Source organism: Vombatus ursinus, unplaced genomic scaffold (genome assembly GCF_900497805.2).
Source record: "Vombatus ursinus unplaced genomic scaffold, bare-nosed wombat genome assembly UNPS02014794.1, whole genome shotgun sequence".
Classification (NCBI taxonomy): Eukaryota; Metazoa; Chordata; class Mammalia; order Diprotodontia; family Vombatidae; genus Vombatus; species Vombatus ursinus.
Genome location: NW_020954572.1, coordinates 15247715 through 15260295, shown reverse-complemented (window position 1 = coordinate 15260295; position 12581 = coordinate 15247715). Strand labels below are relative to the sequence as shown.

The following is a 12581-nucleotide window of genomic DNA, read 5'->3' as shown; positions in this document are numbered from 1 at the left end:
TTTCATATGCCCTGAGAGTTTCTTTAGGATCTAAGGGCTAAATATTAAAAGAAATATCATATTTACTCAACTATCAAGAAAGACACATGCATACATACAAAGTATATATTTGGGTTGGCTGTATAGTCAAGATCTTTCTTTTTATTATTTCCTTTCATTATCTTCAGACTGATTTAAGACAAGACAATCAAAGGACTGGCTGCTCAAAGCAAGAGAATTCTTATTACAGCCCAGTATCATTGCCTCTTAGGCTAGTTTAGTCTCTTATTTCCTTTTATTATAATGCCAAATGTTATTTAGATTTCAGTCATTTAGTAATGCTACACTGAACACATCACAAGGCTTCTGAAAAATTCCACACCTAGCCTCTTCATTTTCATAATACTAATATATTTGTAGACCTTTCCCCCAAATTACACTGCTATTTAAAAAAAAATCTGTGTCTTAACATAGTTTAAAAGATTATGTTGCTATGAACATAAACACTCTTCCACGTTATTAAGATTCAGAAAATCTAGTTAAAATTCCTTTAGCTGTTAAGAAACATAAGCAGCTTTGGGATGTAGTGCCTGACACTAACTTTTTAACTAATTCTCTTAGAGGGATCATCTGCATTAGTGAAGATATTTGGTTAAAGGTAGCACCTTCAGCAGCTTTTCAGTACTTGAGCAGTCAATCTCAATGTTATTAAGAACTGAAGGTCTGAAATGGCCCAAACCAAGGATTTTCAACAGAAAGAAGATATAACATTCACCCAAAGGACTCCTGAATTACATGCAAGGAGGGGAGAAACTCTTCTTATTAGGGCTGCAGTGGCAATAGAGAAAACTGTTATTTGGTAATGACACTCATGCTTTTTACTTCTACTGGGCAGCAAAGGAAGCTCTTGAGGAGAGTAGGGGAAAGAAACTCAGGCAAAATGGCTGCCTTTTTCAGGCAGTGAGCCTTCTGTGTGAAAAAGACCAGCACTCCACTTTGAAACAGAGAAGGATTTGCCAAGTTCTAGGGCTATCTGTGGATAGGAAGGTAATAACGGATGGGAGAAGAAAGATGAGCACTCTAAGAATTTGATGAGAGTCATTTTGTCTGGATGGATACTTATAGAATGTGTGGGATTTCAAAGTGGCATTAATATCAAAACTAGACCTATTTTGATATTCATGACAATTTGGGACCAGGAACATTTCAGTTGCAATGTGTGATGAGTTCTTGGACCTACCTTGTGACAGAGGTTGCTTCCAGGAGGAAGGGTACTGAAGGAAAAGGACTAGCAAACAATTGGTTTCTTTAGGTTTGTGCCCAGGGGTTTATAAATTATAAACCTTCCACGCCACTAAGCTGTGGCCAGTCTAGAATAACAACATCTGTAGAGGCCAGAGTCTACTTCTATTCCTTTCTATTATTAGGGAATAGGGACTGGTTCAACATTTCCCAAAGGTAATAGTCTTCTTTTTCCTTCTTTCTTATTTCGTAAGAAAACCTACTGTGTAAAGGCTAGATGCAGTCAGTAACTTCCTGAAGGGGCCTGGAAAGACTTATTTTCTTTCTTTATCAGCTCAAGGGCTCCAATATTAACCTTGAGATTTGTTTCTTCATTTTTCTCTCCTAATAAAATATTTTTTTGCCTTATGAATCTGTTTTAAAACAACAGATCAAGTACAGTACAAACATCTTTAAAGAGTACAAAAATAATTTCCTAAGTAAGCAAATAAAACTTTGCACTTCAAATCAGGCCTTGATTCATTAAAAATCTTAAACTTCTCATGAGAAAAATTAACATTTAAACCACTGCTGCTTGGCCAAGCACTCCACCACACAAGAATATGAAATATCTCCTCTAAAAAAGTACAAAAAGGACAAAACCACAAATGTGGAACTTCAATTAATTTAAAGCCCCAATCAGCAAAGAATAAATCCTTCGCAGATCTAATTACCAGAGCTCTCGGAAGACCCAGGCCGACCAGCCAATCTTCCCCGTGTTTGAACAGCTTGATGAACTAGGGGACTGATGGATATCAAGTCATTTTGTTTAATTTATAAATGGATTTTCCCCTAATACTTAAATTATCATCAGTACAACACAATGAAAATGGGAACATTCTGAATGCAAAGTCTATAAGAGGCCTGGAAGGAATCCCAATGAGGAATGTCACCTCTGTTCATTCCTCTATACAATTGATCTAATTAAATACTGAGGGTGGAAAGGCAGTTTAAAATGTAGCCATTACTGTTTTCTTTTTAGCCTTAATTTATCTGTTCACATCTTTCAAGTACCTTCTGATGCTAAAAAAAAAAAAAGGAACTAAGAATTCTGCATGTGCCCAGTACTTTTCATTCTACACAAACCTATTCATAGATTTTGCTGAATAATAAATAAGTACATTGCATTTAGCCACTGTAACAATCCAAGAAGAGGGTATTCTAAATCAGAACCTTTTTCAGTCATTTGAAAGAAAAACTAAAGAAACTAATGCCTTTTGTATGTATTGTTCAACCAAAATTAGATCCTTGCTATTATACTTATTAAAATGTCTCTTTATTTTCAAATCTCTTCCTGATTTAATTACTGCATGGAACTGAAAGCCTTGCACAGCATTGTTAAATACCATTAGACCTATTTATAGTCTCTTCACACCAGCAACTTGAGCTCAATCATTTGGTAAAGGTCCTGCCCGCCAACCCACTCATTGTGATTGCAATTCCCACCTGGCTCAGGGGTCTCAGACTGAGAAGATGAAGACGCTGAGCTGGCTCCATCCTCTGCTGTCCCCTGTGAGAGGAGGCCTCGCCCGGGCGGAAGCTTCATGCCCAGCTGCTCTGCCATTTCCACATGGTCTCCTGGGTGGACATAGTCAAATACACTGCTGCCTGTCAGTTCCACCTAGGAGGACAAAAGAAATGGTGGGAAAGGATGAAAAGAAGGAAAAGAGAAGGGTCATTTGGTTTTTCATTTCCAACTTCAAGACACTATTAAATTAGGCACTGAATAGAAATGCAAATATGGTTCAGTCCAAGAAACACAGGCTATATTAGCAGTCAACCTAGACCCAGTTTTGATTAGGCCTAAGGTGTGGGTTACAGAAGCATCACTGAACCCGAAAGAAAGTGAGGGTGTTTCTATACTTATGTGGCAAATATTTAGCCCTGTTTAAAATGTGAAAAAAGAAAGTCCTAGTAAAAACCTTTGGCTTTTAAAACTAGATTATTGGCACCAAAGATTTGAACATTTGGCATTGTATAGACCAAGTATCTGGATAATTAACTGGACAGTTCAGTTTTCAGTGAGAACTGGATTCATGTAGATATGGCCCTGGTTTATTTCAGCTTTCTTGGATGCATTTTTATACATGTAGGCAGTACAAAGGGCTTATTTCTATGTAAATTTAAATGTAAAAAAGTGCTATTTAGGAATATATAAGAAGACATAATGTTTTCATTAAATATTACTCATTAGCTCTGTAATCACATGGAGAATTTTCCACAGGAAAAAGGTCAGCTTCGATCTAAGCCAGTGAGTTGTTTTTTTTTTTTTTTCCTGCTGGTATCAGCTTGTTCTGACTTCAATCTAATAAAATAGATGGTACAAACCTCCTTGAGGGTAGTTTTTTTATGTTTTGTTTTGTATGTGGTTAGACTGCCTACCAACACAGAGCAATGAATGCAAGAACGTCTGAGAAGCCAGACTCTGGTTAAAATCCTGCACGGTTCACCGATGTCAGAGGTGGTCCCAGTATGGATTTTGAGCTGTATAAGGGGGCAATTGCTACTACAAGGATTGGGTTAATTTCAGTAAGCCACCCACCCCCCTCCATTGTGTATCTCTCATTTTCTTTCAAGTACAGCAATAATGCTGCTGAAAGAAATGCAGTGGGGTTACAAGTACTACAGAAAAGAGAGAGATATCAGCAATAGGACAAGAAAAAGCCGTTTTCCAGGTCACTAATGGACTTTTCCTGTCCTGAGTAGTTTAATAGTTAGTAGATCAGCTAACACAGGCTATGGAAGCTTGCTTCCCTTTACTTCTCACAAGTTACTGAGTGGGATCTACCCATGAGAACATCAGGTGTACTGGAGATTCCTTGGATTTAGAGTAAAGAGGATTTAGGGTCATGTCTCAGCTCTGACACTCACTGTGTGACTCCGGAGGAGTCACTTACCCTCTCTGGGCCTTAGCTTCTTCAATTGTAAAATGAACGGGTCAGGCTAGGTGATCTCTAAGGACCCTGACAGTTCTATGTTCCCTGATCCTGTGACCTTTCTTTCCTTTCTTTCTCTTTCCTTTGTCATCCCTCCAAATTTAAATTTGGCTCTTTGGTATCCCAGGCAAGCTGTTACAAGGGTATCTGGAAGCATATCACTGGAAGCTATCATGTTTTGCATGGGACTCCCAGTACGGGTAAAATCATCACAACTACTTCCAGACACCGTTTGATTAAAATCTTAACAGACAACACATCTCTCATATCTGTCAATTAAAAGCAGGAAGGCTGAAGAAATGGGAAGCTGATTTCAGTTTAGTTACCCGTACTTCCCGAAAGAGGCTTACTTACCTCTTGCCAAAAATGAGGTACGTTCTCATGGTTATTAAATGGCACTCTGCTATGATATTATTTGTCTACTGACTATATCATTTTACAGTAACTATTTCATTCATCTGGTATTGTTACAGAGTCTAAATCAGGATTCATAAGTGATCAGTTCCTTTCCTCTGGGAGGGAGGGATTACATGTAAATAATCCCTTTAATGTACGCATTGCCTCTAAGCGTTTCACACAGCAATAAATTGGTAAACTGAATTTGAGCAATTAAGAAATTAAATGAAACTAATAAAATGCGTATTTTAATATTTCTTGATGGTTATTTTGTTTGGGGATTAGCGAATATGAGAAAGTCGCTCTCATCTTGCATGGAGGCAAATTGTAGCACTTTAATAAACTATTTCTGTCGGTTTCCTTAAACTCTATCTTTTATTTAATACCACAACACGCCTTTCGGCACAGGCCACAGATTGTGATAAGCTGACAACATCGGAGTGGAAAACACTTTAGATTTCCCAGGTTCCTGATTATTAAACATTCACACAGACCCTTCTTGGTCCCTCAGCTGCTAACGCCTTCTCTCTCAGACAGCCTTCTATTGACTCTGTTTATAGCAAGTATGAAGACCTCGTCATTTATATACTGCCTCCCCCATTAAAATGTAAGCTCCTTGAGGTCAGGTACTGTTTTTGCTTTTCTTTGTAGCACAGGACCCGGCACACAGTAAGTGCTTTTAAATGACTGACCGCCTGACATGGGGTTACTCTTTACTTTTGTTATTCAGTCCTTTCAGTAGTAATCAACTCTCTGTGACCCCATTTGGGGTTTTTCTCAGCAAAGATACTGGAATGGTTTGCCATTTCCTTCTCCAGCTCATTTTACAGATGAGGAAACTGAGACAAATAGGGTTAAGTGATTTGTTCAGGGTCACAAAGCTAGTAAGTATCTGGAGGTGATTTGAACTCAGGAAGATGAATCTTCCTGACTCTAGGCCCAGTACTCACCTAGTGCCACCTAGCTGTCTCTGTGGAGAAAGTAGTCACAAGTAAATGTTGGTCAAGTGGCAATGATAGTAATAATAATAATAATAACTAATATTAATGTAGCACTTCAAGGCTTACAAAGCATTTTACATAAGGTATTTCATTTGATCCTCACAATAACCCTGTGAGGGAGGTACTATCATTGCTCCCATTTTATAATAAATCTGAGGCCTCATGGGAGAGATTAAGTGATGTGCTTAGGATCATACAGCTAGTGAGTGTCTGGATTCAAATTCAGGTCTTCCTGATTGCAAGTCCAGTGCTCTATTCATTACCCCATTTAGCTTCAACAAAGGTCACTAACTAGGAGGAGAGAGGAGGTCAAGTTCAAGTTCAAGACCATGGGGCTCAGGTCTTAGGGAGAGGGACCCAAAGAATTCATCTTACCCTAGATAAGCATACCTCAGTGTCACTGACTTTAGTTATTCTACCACTGAAATGGTCAGCGTAAAAAATTTTTGCTATGCTTGATGGGAAGATTCAGTGAAGGGGTGATTATTTTACCCATAAAATGATCATAAGGTTTAGTGTTACATAAGTAAATTTTTCTAGCATCCACAATCATTTATACAGTGAGCAGAATTTTATGTAGACAGACTTTATCTACACTTGCATTCCTATTAGAAGCATCAGTGAATCCAACTTATACTACAGGCATATGATCTGGGCGAGAAGTCCTGCTTCACCCCAGGAGGGTGGTGAATATGCATGGGATCCCAGAATAGTAAAATCTGATATTTAGTTAGCATTCTAGGATTTGAAAAGTATTTGCCATACCTTATTTTACACAAGCTTCACAACAACCCTAAGAAGTAGGTATCATAAGGGTTATCACCCCCATTTTACAGATGAAGAAACTGAGGGTCAGAGATAGTAAGTGACATGCCTGTGGTCACACAACCATAAGTTGATAAGTGATAGATCCTAGGTTCAAACTCAAATATTGCTGATTTAAGTTATAGTAGATAGTGCAGGCAATAAGAGTGCTGGGCCTGGAATCAGGAAGATCTGAACTCAAATGTAACCTCAGACACGTACCAGCCGTGTGATCCTGGGAAGGTCAGTTAACTTTTGTTTACTTTAGTTTCCTCAACTATGAAAGGGGGATAATAACAGTACCTACTTTGCAGGGTTGTTGTGAGGATCAAATGAGATAATAACTGTATGTAATGAGATAGCACATAGTAGGCACTACATATTCCTTTCCTTTCCCCCTAGTCTAACCAACTCATTTTGCAGTTAAGGAAACTGCATGTCTTGGAAGTTAAATGACTTGGCAAGTTCATACAGGTAAACTTCACAGGTGATATTTGAACCCTGGTCTTGTGATGCTCTTTTTACTATGCCATGTTCCACTTCTATTTGCCAAACATTTCAAGATGCTGCTCATAAATAACAGATAACAGTTACAGACCACTTTTGGGATCAAAAAGTTCACATGCGCGCACGCGCGCGCGCACACACACACACAGAGTCCTGTTTGATTCTCACGATAACTCCATGATGTACTACAGTTATTATTATGCTTATTTTACAAATGAGGAAATTGAGGCTCAGAGAGAATTGAGTGATTTGCTCTGTCATCTAGTTAGTTAAGTTCCAGAGGTGAGATTTGAACTCAGGTCTTTCCTGATCCCACATCTAGCACAATTCTCACCACTGGTCTCTATCCTGTGGTAACTTGATCAGCTCATGAGTTGCTTTCATTCTCCTCCCTTCACTCCAGGTCTAAACAAAGATGAATTGATAAGTAGATCTTTTCAAAGAGAGTTTATTCTCCTGTGTCCAGAACCCTGGATAGTAATCCAAATTACAATCCACACATGTATAGCATTTGAAAGCTCACAAAATATTTTCTTTATAAAAGCCTCATGAAGTGAATAGTGGAAGTATTTGTATTCTCATTTTACAAATGAGAAGACTGAGGTTCACACAGATTGCATGAAGGTCATGTAGCCAGTGTCAGAACTATAGAAAAATTTTGTTTTCTTTGATGCTAAGTCCACATATTCTCAATTTAGTTCTGTTGTTTTTTCCTCTTTGTGTGACTTTGAGTAAGTTGGTTACCCTGTCTTGGCCTTACTTACTGCATATATAAAATGAGGGAGTTAGACTTTAGGGTATCTACAATGCTTTCCTACTCTCAATCTATGATTCTGTAATCCTAGAAAGAATGGGGCCAGGTAACAAAACAAAGTAGGGCTACCATTCCCTAGAAATGGGGTTCTAGCGAAAGCTCATTCACAACACCAGTGTCCAATATCATTATATTGAGAAAATTCTTTCATCTAGTCCAATCCTCTCATTTTAAAGATGAGGAAAATGAGCCCTAGAGACAAGCAGTGCAGTCAAGATTTGAACTTACACCCACTGACTCCAGATAGACTTTTATCGTCTGTACCACAATGCCTCCCAATTAAATTCAGCAACATTTCTTAAGTACCTACTATGCACAAGGTAGTTCAAGTTGTTGTTGCTGTTCAGTTATGTCTGACTTTTCATGATCCCATTTGGGTTTTCTTGGCAACAATAATTGGAGTGGTTTGCCATTTCTTTCTCCTATTCATTTATAGATGAGAAACTGAGGGTTAAGTGACTTGCTCAGGGTCACACAGTTAGTAAGTGCCTGAGGCCACATTTGAACTCAGATCTTCCCGATTCTAGGCCTGGCGCTCTATCAACTGTACCGCTTAGCTGCCCAAGGAGTTGTACTTCAAGTAGCCAGTGCCAAAACTCCTTGTACACCTTGCTACATCATCATAGTTGTAGCTTCATGCACCTGTTACTGGGCCAATACAGTTTTTGCTCTACTGAATTAATTGTAGTTATAGTAAAAGGGAGTGCCCTAAAAAAAATTATCTGTCAACATTTTGGGATTTGGGGTCCTTAATGGCTATTGCCAGGCCTGGATCAGGATCACAGACAGTGTCTAGATGCTGTCAATATTCCTCTAGTTTTATAGCAACTTATTCTTGACTTTTATCTGCAACTACAAAATCTACTTGTATTTATACTCATGAGTTCTACCATAAAAACACCTCTCTTATAGATGTTCTCTATTCATTGCGAAGTGAAGACACTGGAAAGTGAGTCAAAATGTTACATATTTTAAGAAACTCAAATTACATCATTCAACAAATCGTTACTAAATGTCTTCTGCATGCTGAGCCCTCAAGGTGCTGAGGGAGGCATAAAATTATCCTAAGACTCACTCTCTACTCTCATGGAGCTTGTAGTCTAGTATAGTATAGGGGGCAGGAGGAGTATACAATATCCTTACGGAATCTCAGGGACCCTAAACTTTAAGATGAAACTGAAATAATGATATCACTGAAAAGAAATATCAATGAGACTCAGGCACCAGCATCATCTTTGTGGTCACATTGTGTTTGGGGTATGTGGTCACTTTACAAAAAGAACAGGGGAAGTTGTTGATTTCGATAAAACACACCTTCTGGATAGTGTAACTTTATTCTGTTTCAGTAGGCCATGTAGTTTGAGCAAGAGGTTTCTGAGCTCTTCACGTCTCTAGACTTTCTTTCTGGTGTGTAGATTTCCAAAGAAGGAAGAAAGGGGGCAGAGTCCAGCTGCTCTGTCCTCTATGCCCAACAGAATGCCTAATTATTGCCGTCTTGATCATAAAGAAGAGAAAGGAGGTAAAGAAATGGGCTCAATGCCAAAAGCAATACTGGCAATGAATTCTGCAATGGAGACAGAATACCAGACTTAAGGAGTGAACAAACAGCTTTAGACTCACTCTCACAATGGATGCTGTTAGAAGAGTAACAACTGAAGCAAAGGTCCCCTTAGGAAGCAGGAAAGAGAGCTTATATTTCCTGTGTACTCTCCTCCGTTTCTACGATGCAAGCAAGAATAATCTTGTCCAGTTTCTGTGCCACAACATGCCTCCATTCTGGCCCCGCAAAGTCCCTTGCCTTCTTTTTCACTGTAACTGCTCTTCTAGCTTCTTGCCTCATAGTTGCTGTGTGGTGGGACTGTCCCTGAGCCATCATTTTTAGGGTCCCATTGCTATGAAAACTCTCTTCTGGGGCCCACCTCTCACCCAAATTTTGGGTTCTGGCTAGATTCTCTAGAAGAGGAGCTGCCCCCTCTTTCCCTAGAATGTCTGCACAAATAGCTGGCCTCTTCCCTGTCTTGATGTTCACTCCTTTTCAGGGCTCTAAAATCCAATTTTGCAAGAATTCTTGGTTATGGCTCTGCTATACTCACTTAGAAAAAAAAATACTGACTCAAGGCTAAATTGAATTCATATTACCATAACACCATACCTCTTCATGGGTACCTTCCCTACTCCACCCCATTCTTTTCAGTTTACATTTATTTGAGTATTGTTTTCTCCCAATAGAATGTAAGCCCCCTGAGGACATGGATAGTTTTTTGGTTTATACTTGTACCCCTAACACTTAATACAGTGTCTGACGTATAATAAGTACTAATAAGTGCCAATTATTGCCTTGTGGTTAGCTCTCTTCTCTTTGGAGACCAGATTCCATTATTTCTCAGTAGTATCCATAAGTAGTCTAATGTCATCCTTCTTAAGGGTCTCTATTGTCCTTCATTGCACAGCACTCTTGGCTTTCTTACGACCATGACCATTTTGCCCTAGTCCCTGGGAACCAAAATCAATCTTTGGAACAGGGGTGGGAAAACTGTGGCCTTCTAGGTCCTCAAGTGTGGTCCTTGGACTAAATCCAAACTTCAGGACACATGTGGCCCTCTAGGTGTGGCCCTTTGACTAAATGCAGTTGGACTGAGGACCTAGAGGGCCATGTGTGCCCTCAAGGCCCCAGGTTCCCCACCCTTGCTCTAGAATGTGGGAACATTCTCTGTTAAATGAAGTTTGGGGGACAGAAAATAGAGAGGTAAACAGGAAAAACAGGCCTCATAACTTCCCTTACAGTACGTCACGGAATCATAGAATCTGAGGTGGAAGATGAGAAAACTGAGACAATAAGAGGAGACATTGAATCCCTTGTCCAAAGTCTAACAGGAGTATTATAAAAGTTCACATACATGGATCCAAGCTTGTTCTTGCTGAGGCCTCTTGTGCTCATCAAAGCCCTGGAAGTTTTCATCATTTTAGACAGTTGATGCCTCAGCCAATAGCAGTAACAACCAATACCTGGCAAGTATTTAGGACAGGTATTATCATCCCCATTTTTCAGATGAGAAAACTGAGGCACAGAGAAATTGAGTTATTTGTCCACAGTCACATGCTATAGCATGAGTGAATCTACTTTGCCATGCTGTCTGTCTAAGTAGGCAGAGATTTATTTTAATATATGTATTTTCATTTCTCCATAATGCTTTCATTTCTAAAAATATGAGGACTAGAAGGATCTTAGAGATCCTCTCATCTAACTCTCTAACTTTCCAGATAAGGAAACACAGGTCCAGAGATGCTATCACTTGTCCAAAATCACCCTGCTAATATAATTACATAATTTTAAATAAGAACAAGGACTAAACATCCAGGTCTCCTGTTACTGAGGCTTATGCTCTTTCCACTAGATCATGATATCATTCTATGGTCACATGTACCTTGTGAGTTGGGCAAGGCAGGTAGTAATGCAGGTCTCCTCCCTTTTAACTCTGTGCTCTTTTCCATTAGGACATGATAAGTAAGGGTAGAAATGACTTCTTTGTTCTAATAGAGTCATAATTAGGAGTTTTTGTGCCCAGGACAAGGGAGAATAGAGTAGGTGGGGGACGGGAGGGCCTCACCTGGGCTGTGTCCACCAAGGGGTTGAAAAATATACCTTCTAACATTGTGAGGTTTCCATATGAAGGACCGGGGGCTGTTGGTGGGGTGAGGCAGGTGGGACAGGGTGGGGAAATGGACCATAGTCTGCTTCCAGGACAGGCCACACATTCTGAGACGAGTCTCCTGTTAGCAAGGGTGGGGCCAAGTGGGGAGCAGTGTATTCATATGTATCCACTTGGGGCAAGGGAAGAAAAATATAGCCTAAGAGTGTGATATTGGCAGCCCCTACATTTTGACATGCTGGGGGGGGTCCACCATAGTTATACTTTTATGTTCTAGAACCTCTAATAGAAGTCTAATGGAATAATGATAATAACTAACATTTATATAGTCTTTACTATGTGTCAGGTACTAGGTTAAGTGCTTTACAATTATTATCTCATTTTATCCTCACAACAATCTGGGAGCTGGGTGCTATTATTATCCCCATTTTACAGATTAGGAAACTGAGGCCAACAAAAGTTAAAATTTCCAAAGCGTTTTGCAATTATTATCTCATTTTATCCTCACAACAACCCTGGGAGGTGCTATCATTATCACCATGAAACTGAGGCAGACAATAGTTAAGTGATTTGCCCAGGGTTACATAGCTAATAAGTGTCCGAGGCTGGATTTGAACTCAGGTCTTACTGACTCTACATCAGATGGTCTATCAACTGCATTACCCAGCTGCCTTTAGGAAGGAAGAAGTCATACAAATGGGGCAAAAGGAACTCGTTCCTTTCTGCCTTCAAATATTTAAAATAAAAAATATATTCCTTATACCTGTACTTGACAATGCACACATTTGGTTTGCTTCATTATCCAGATATATTTCCAGCTACATATTTAGAATTTATACCACTGGGTGGCATTATGTTCGTGCTTCACCTAACTGGTGCCACAATTCACTGTCTGGACTTCTTTGCCAACATTTTCCCACCCTGGAGAAACCTCCCCCCAAGGCTCCATTCTCCTGATTGGTTACACCCTCACTGGGACCATTGAATCAGGAACATTGCCAGTCGTGTGTCTCCTCACTCATGCCTCAACACCCTCTCTGGGCTTCTCTTCAGCATCTTTCTCTCTCCACTGGTACCTTTGGGTCGTGTGCCAATGTATCACCTACAACAAAACAGCTCTGATAGAGTTGGGCTCATGTAACTCTTGGGGGCCAGAAGTCTGTCTGAACTCATCCCCAGGCTGCAGCACAGTGGTCATCTTTCACAATCAACC

General features: G+C 39.7%; 1 protein-coding gene across 1 annotated transcript in view; it reads right to left on the bottom strand.

Moving 5' to 3' along the window:
- Window positions 1–12581, bottom strand: part of NPAS3 (neuronal PAS domain protein 3) — a 1128724-nt gene that overhangs the window by 179826 nt on the left and 936317 nt on the right. The window contains exon 6 of the mRNA XM_027870104.1: window positions 2707–2881. Coding sequence (XP_027725905.1) covers window positions 2707–2881 — 175 coding nt within the window. The remainder of the gene's footprint in view (window positions 1–2706; window positions 2882–12581) is intronic.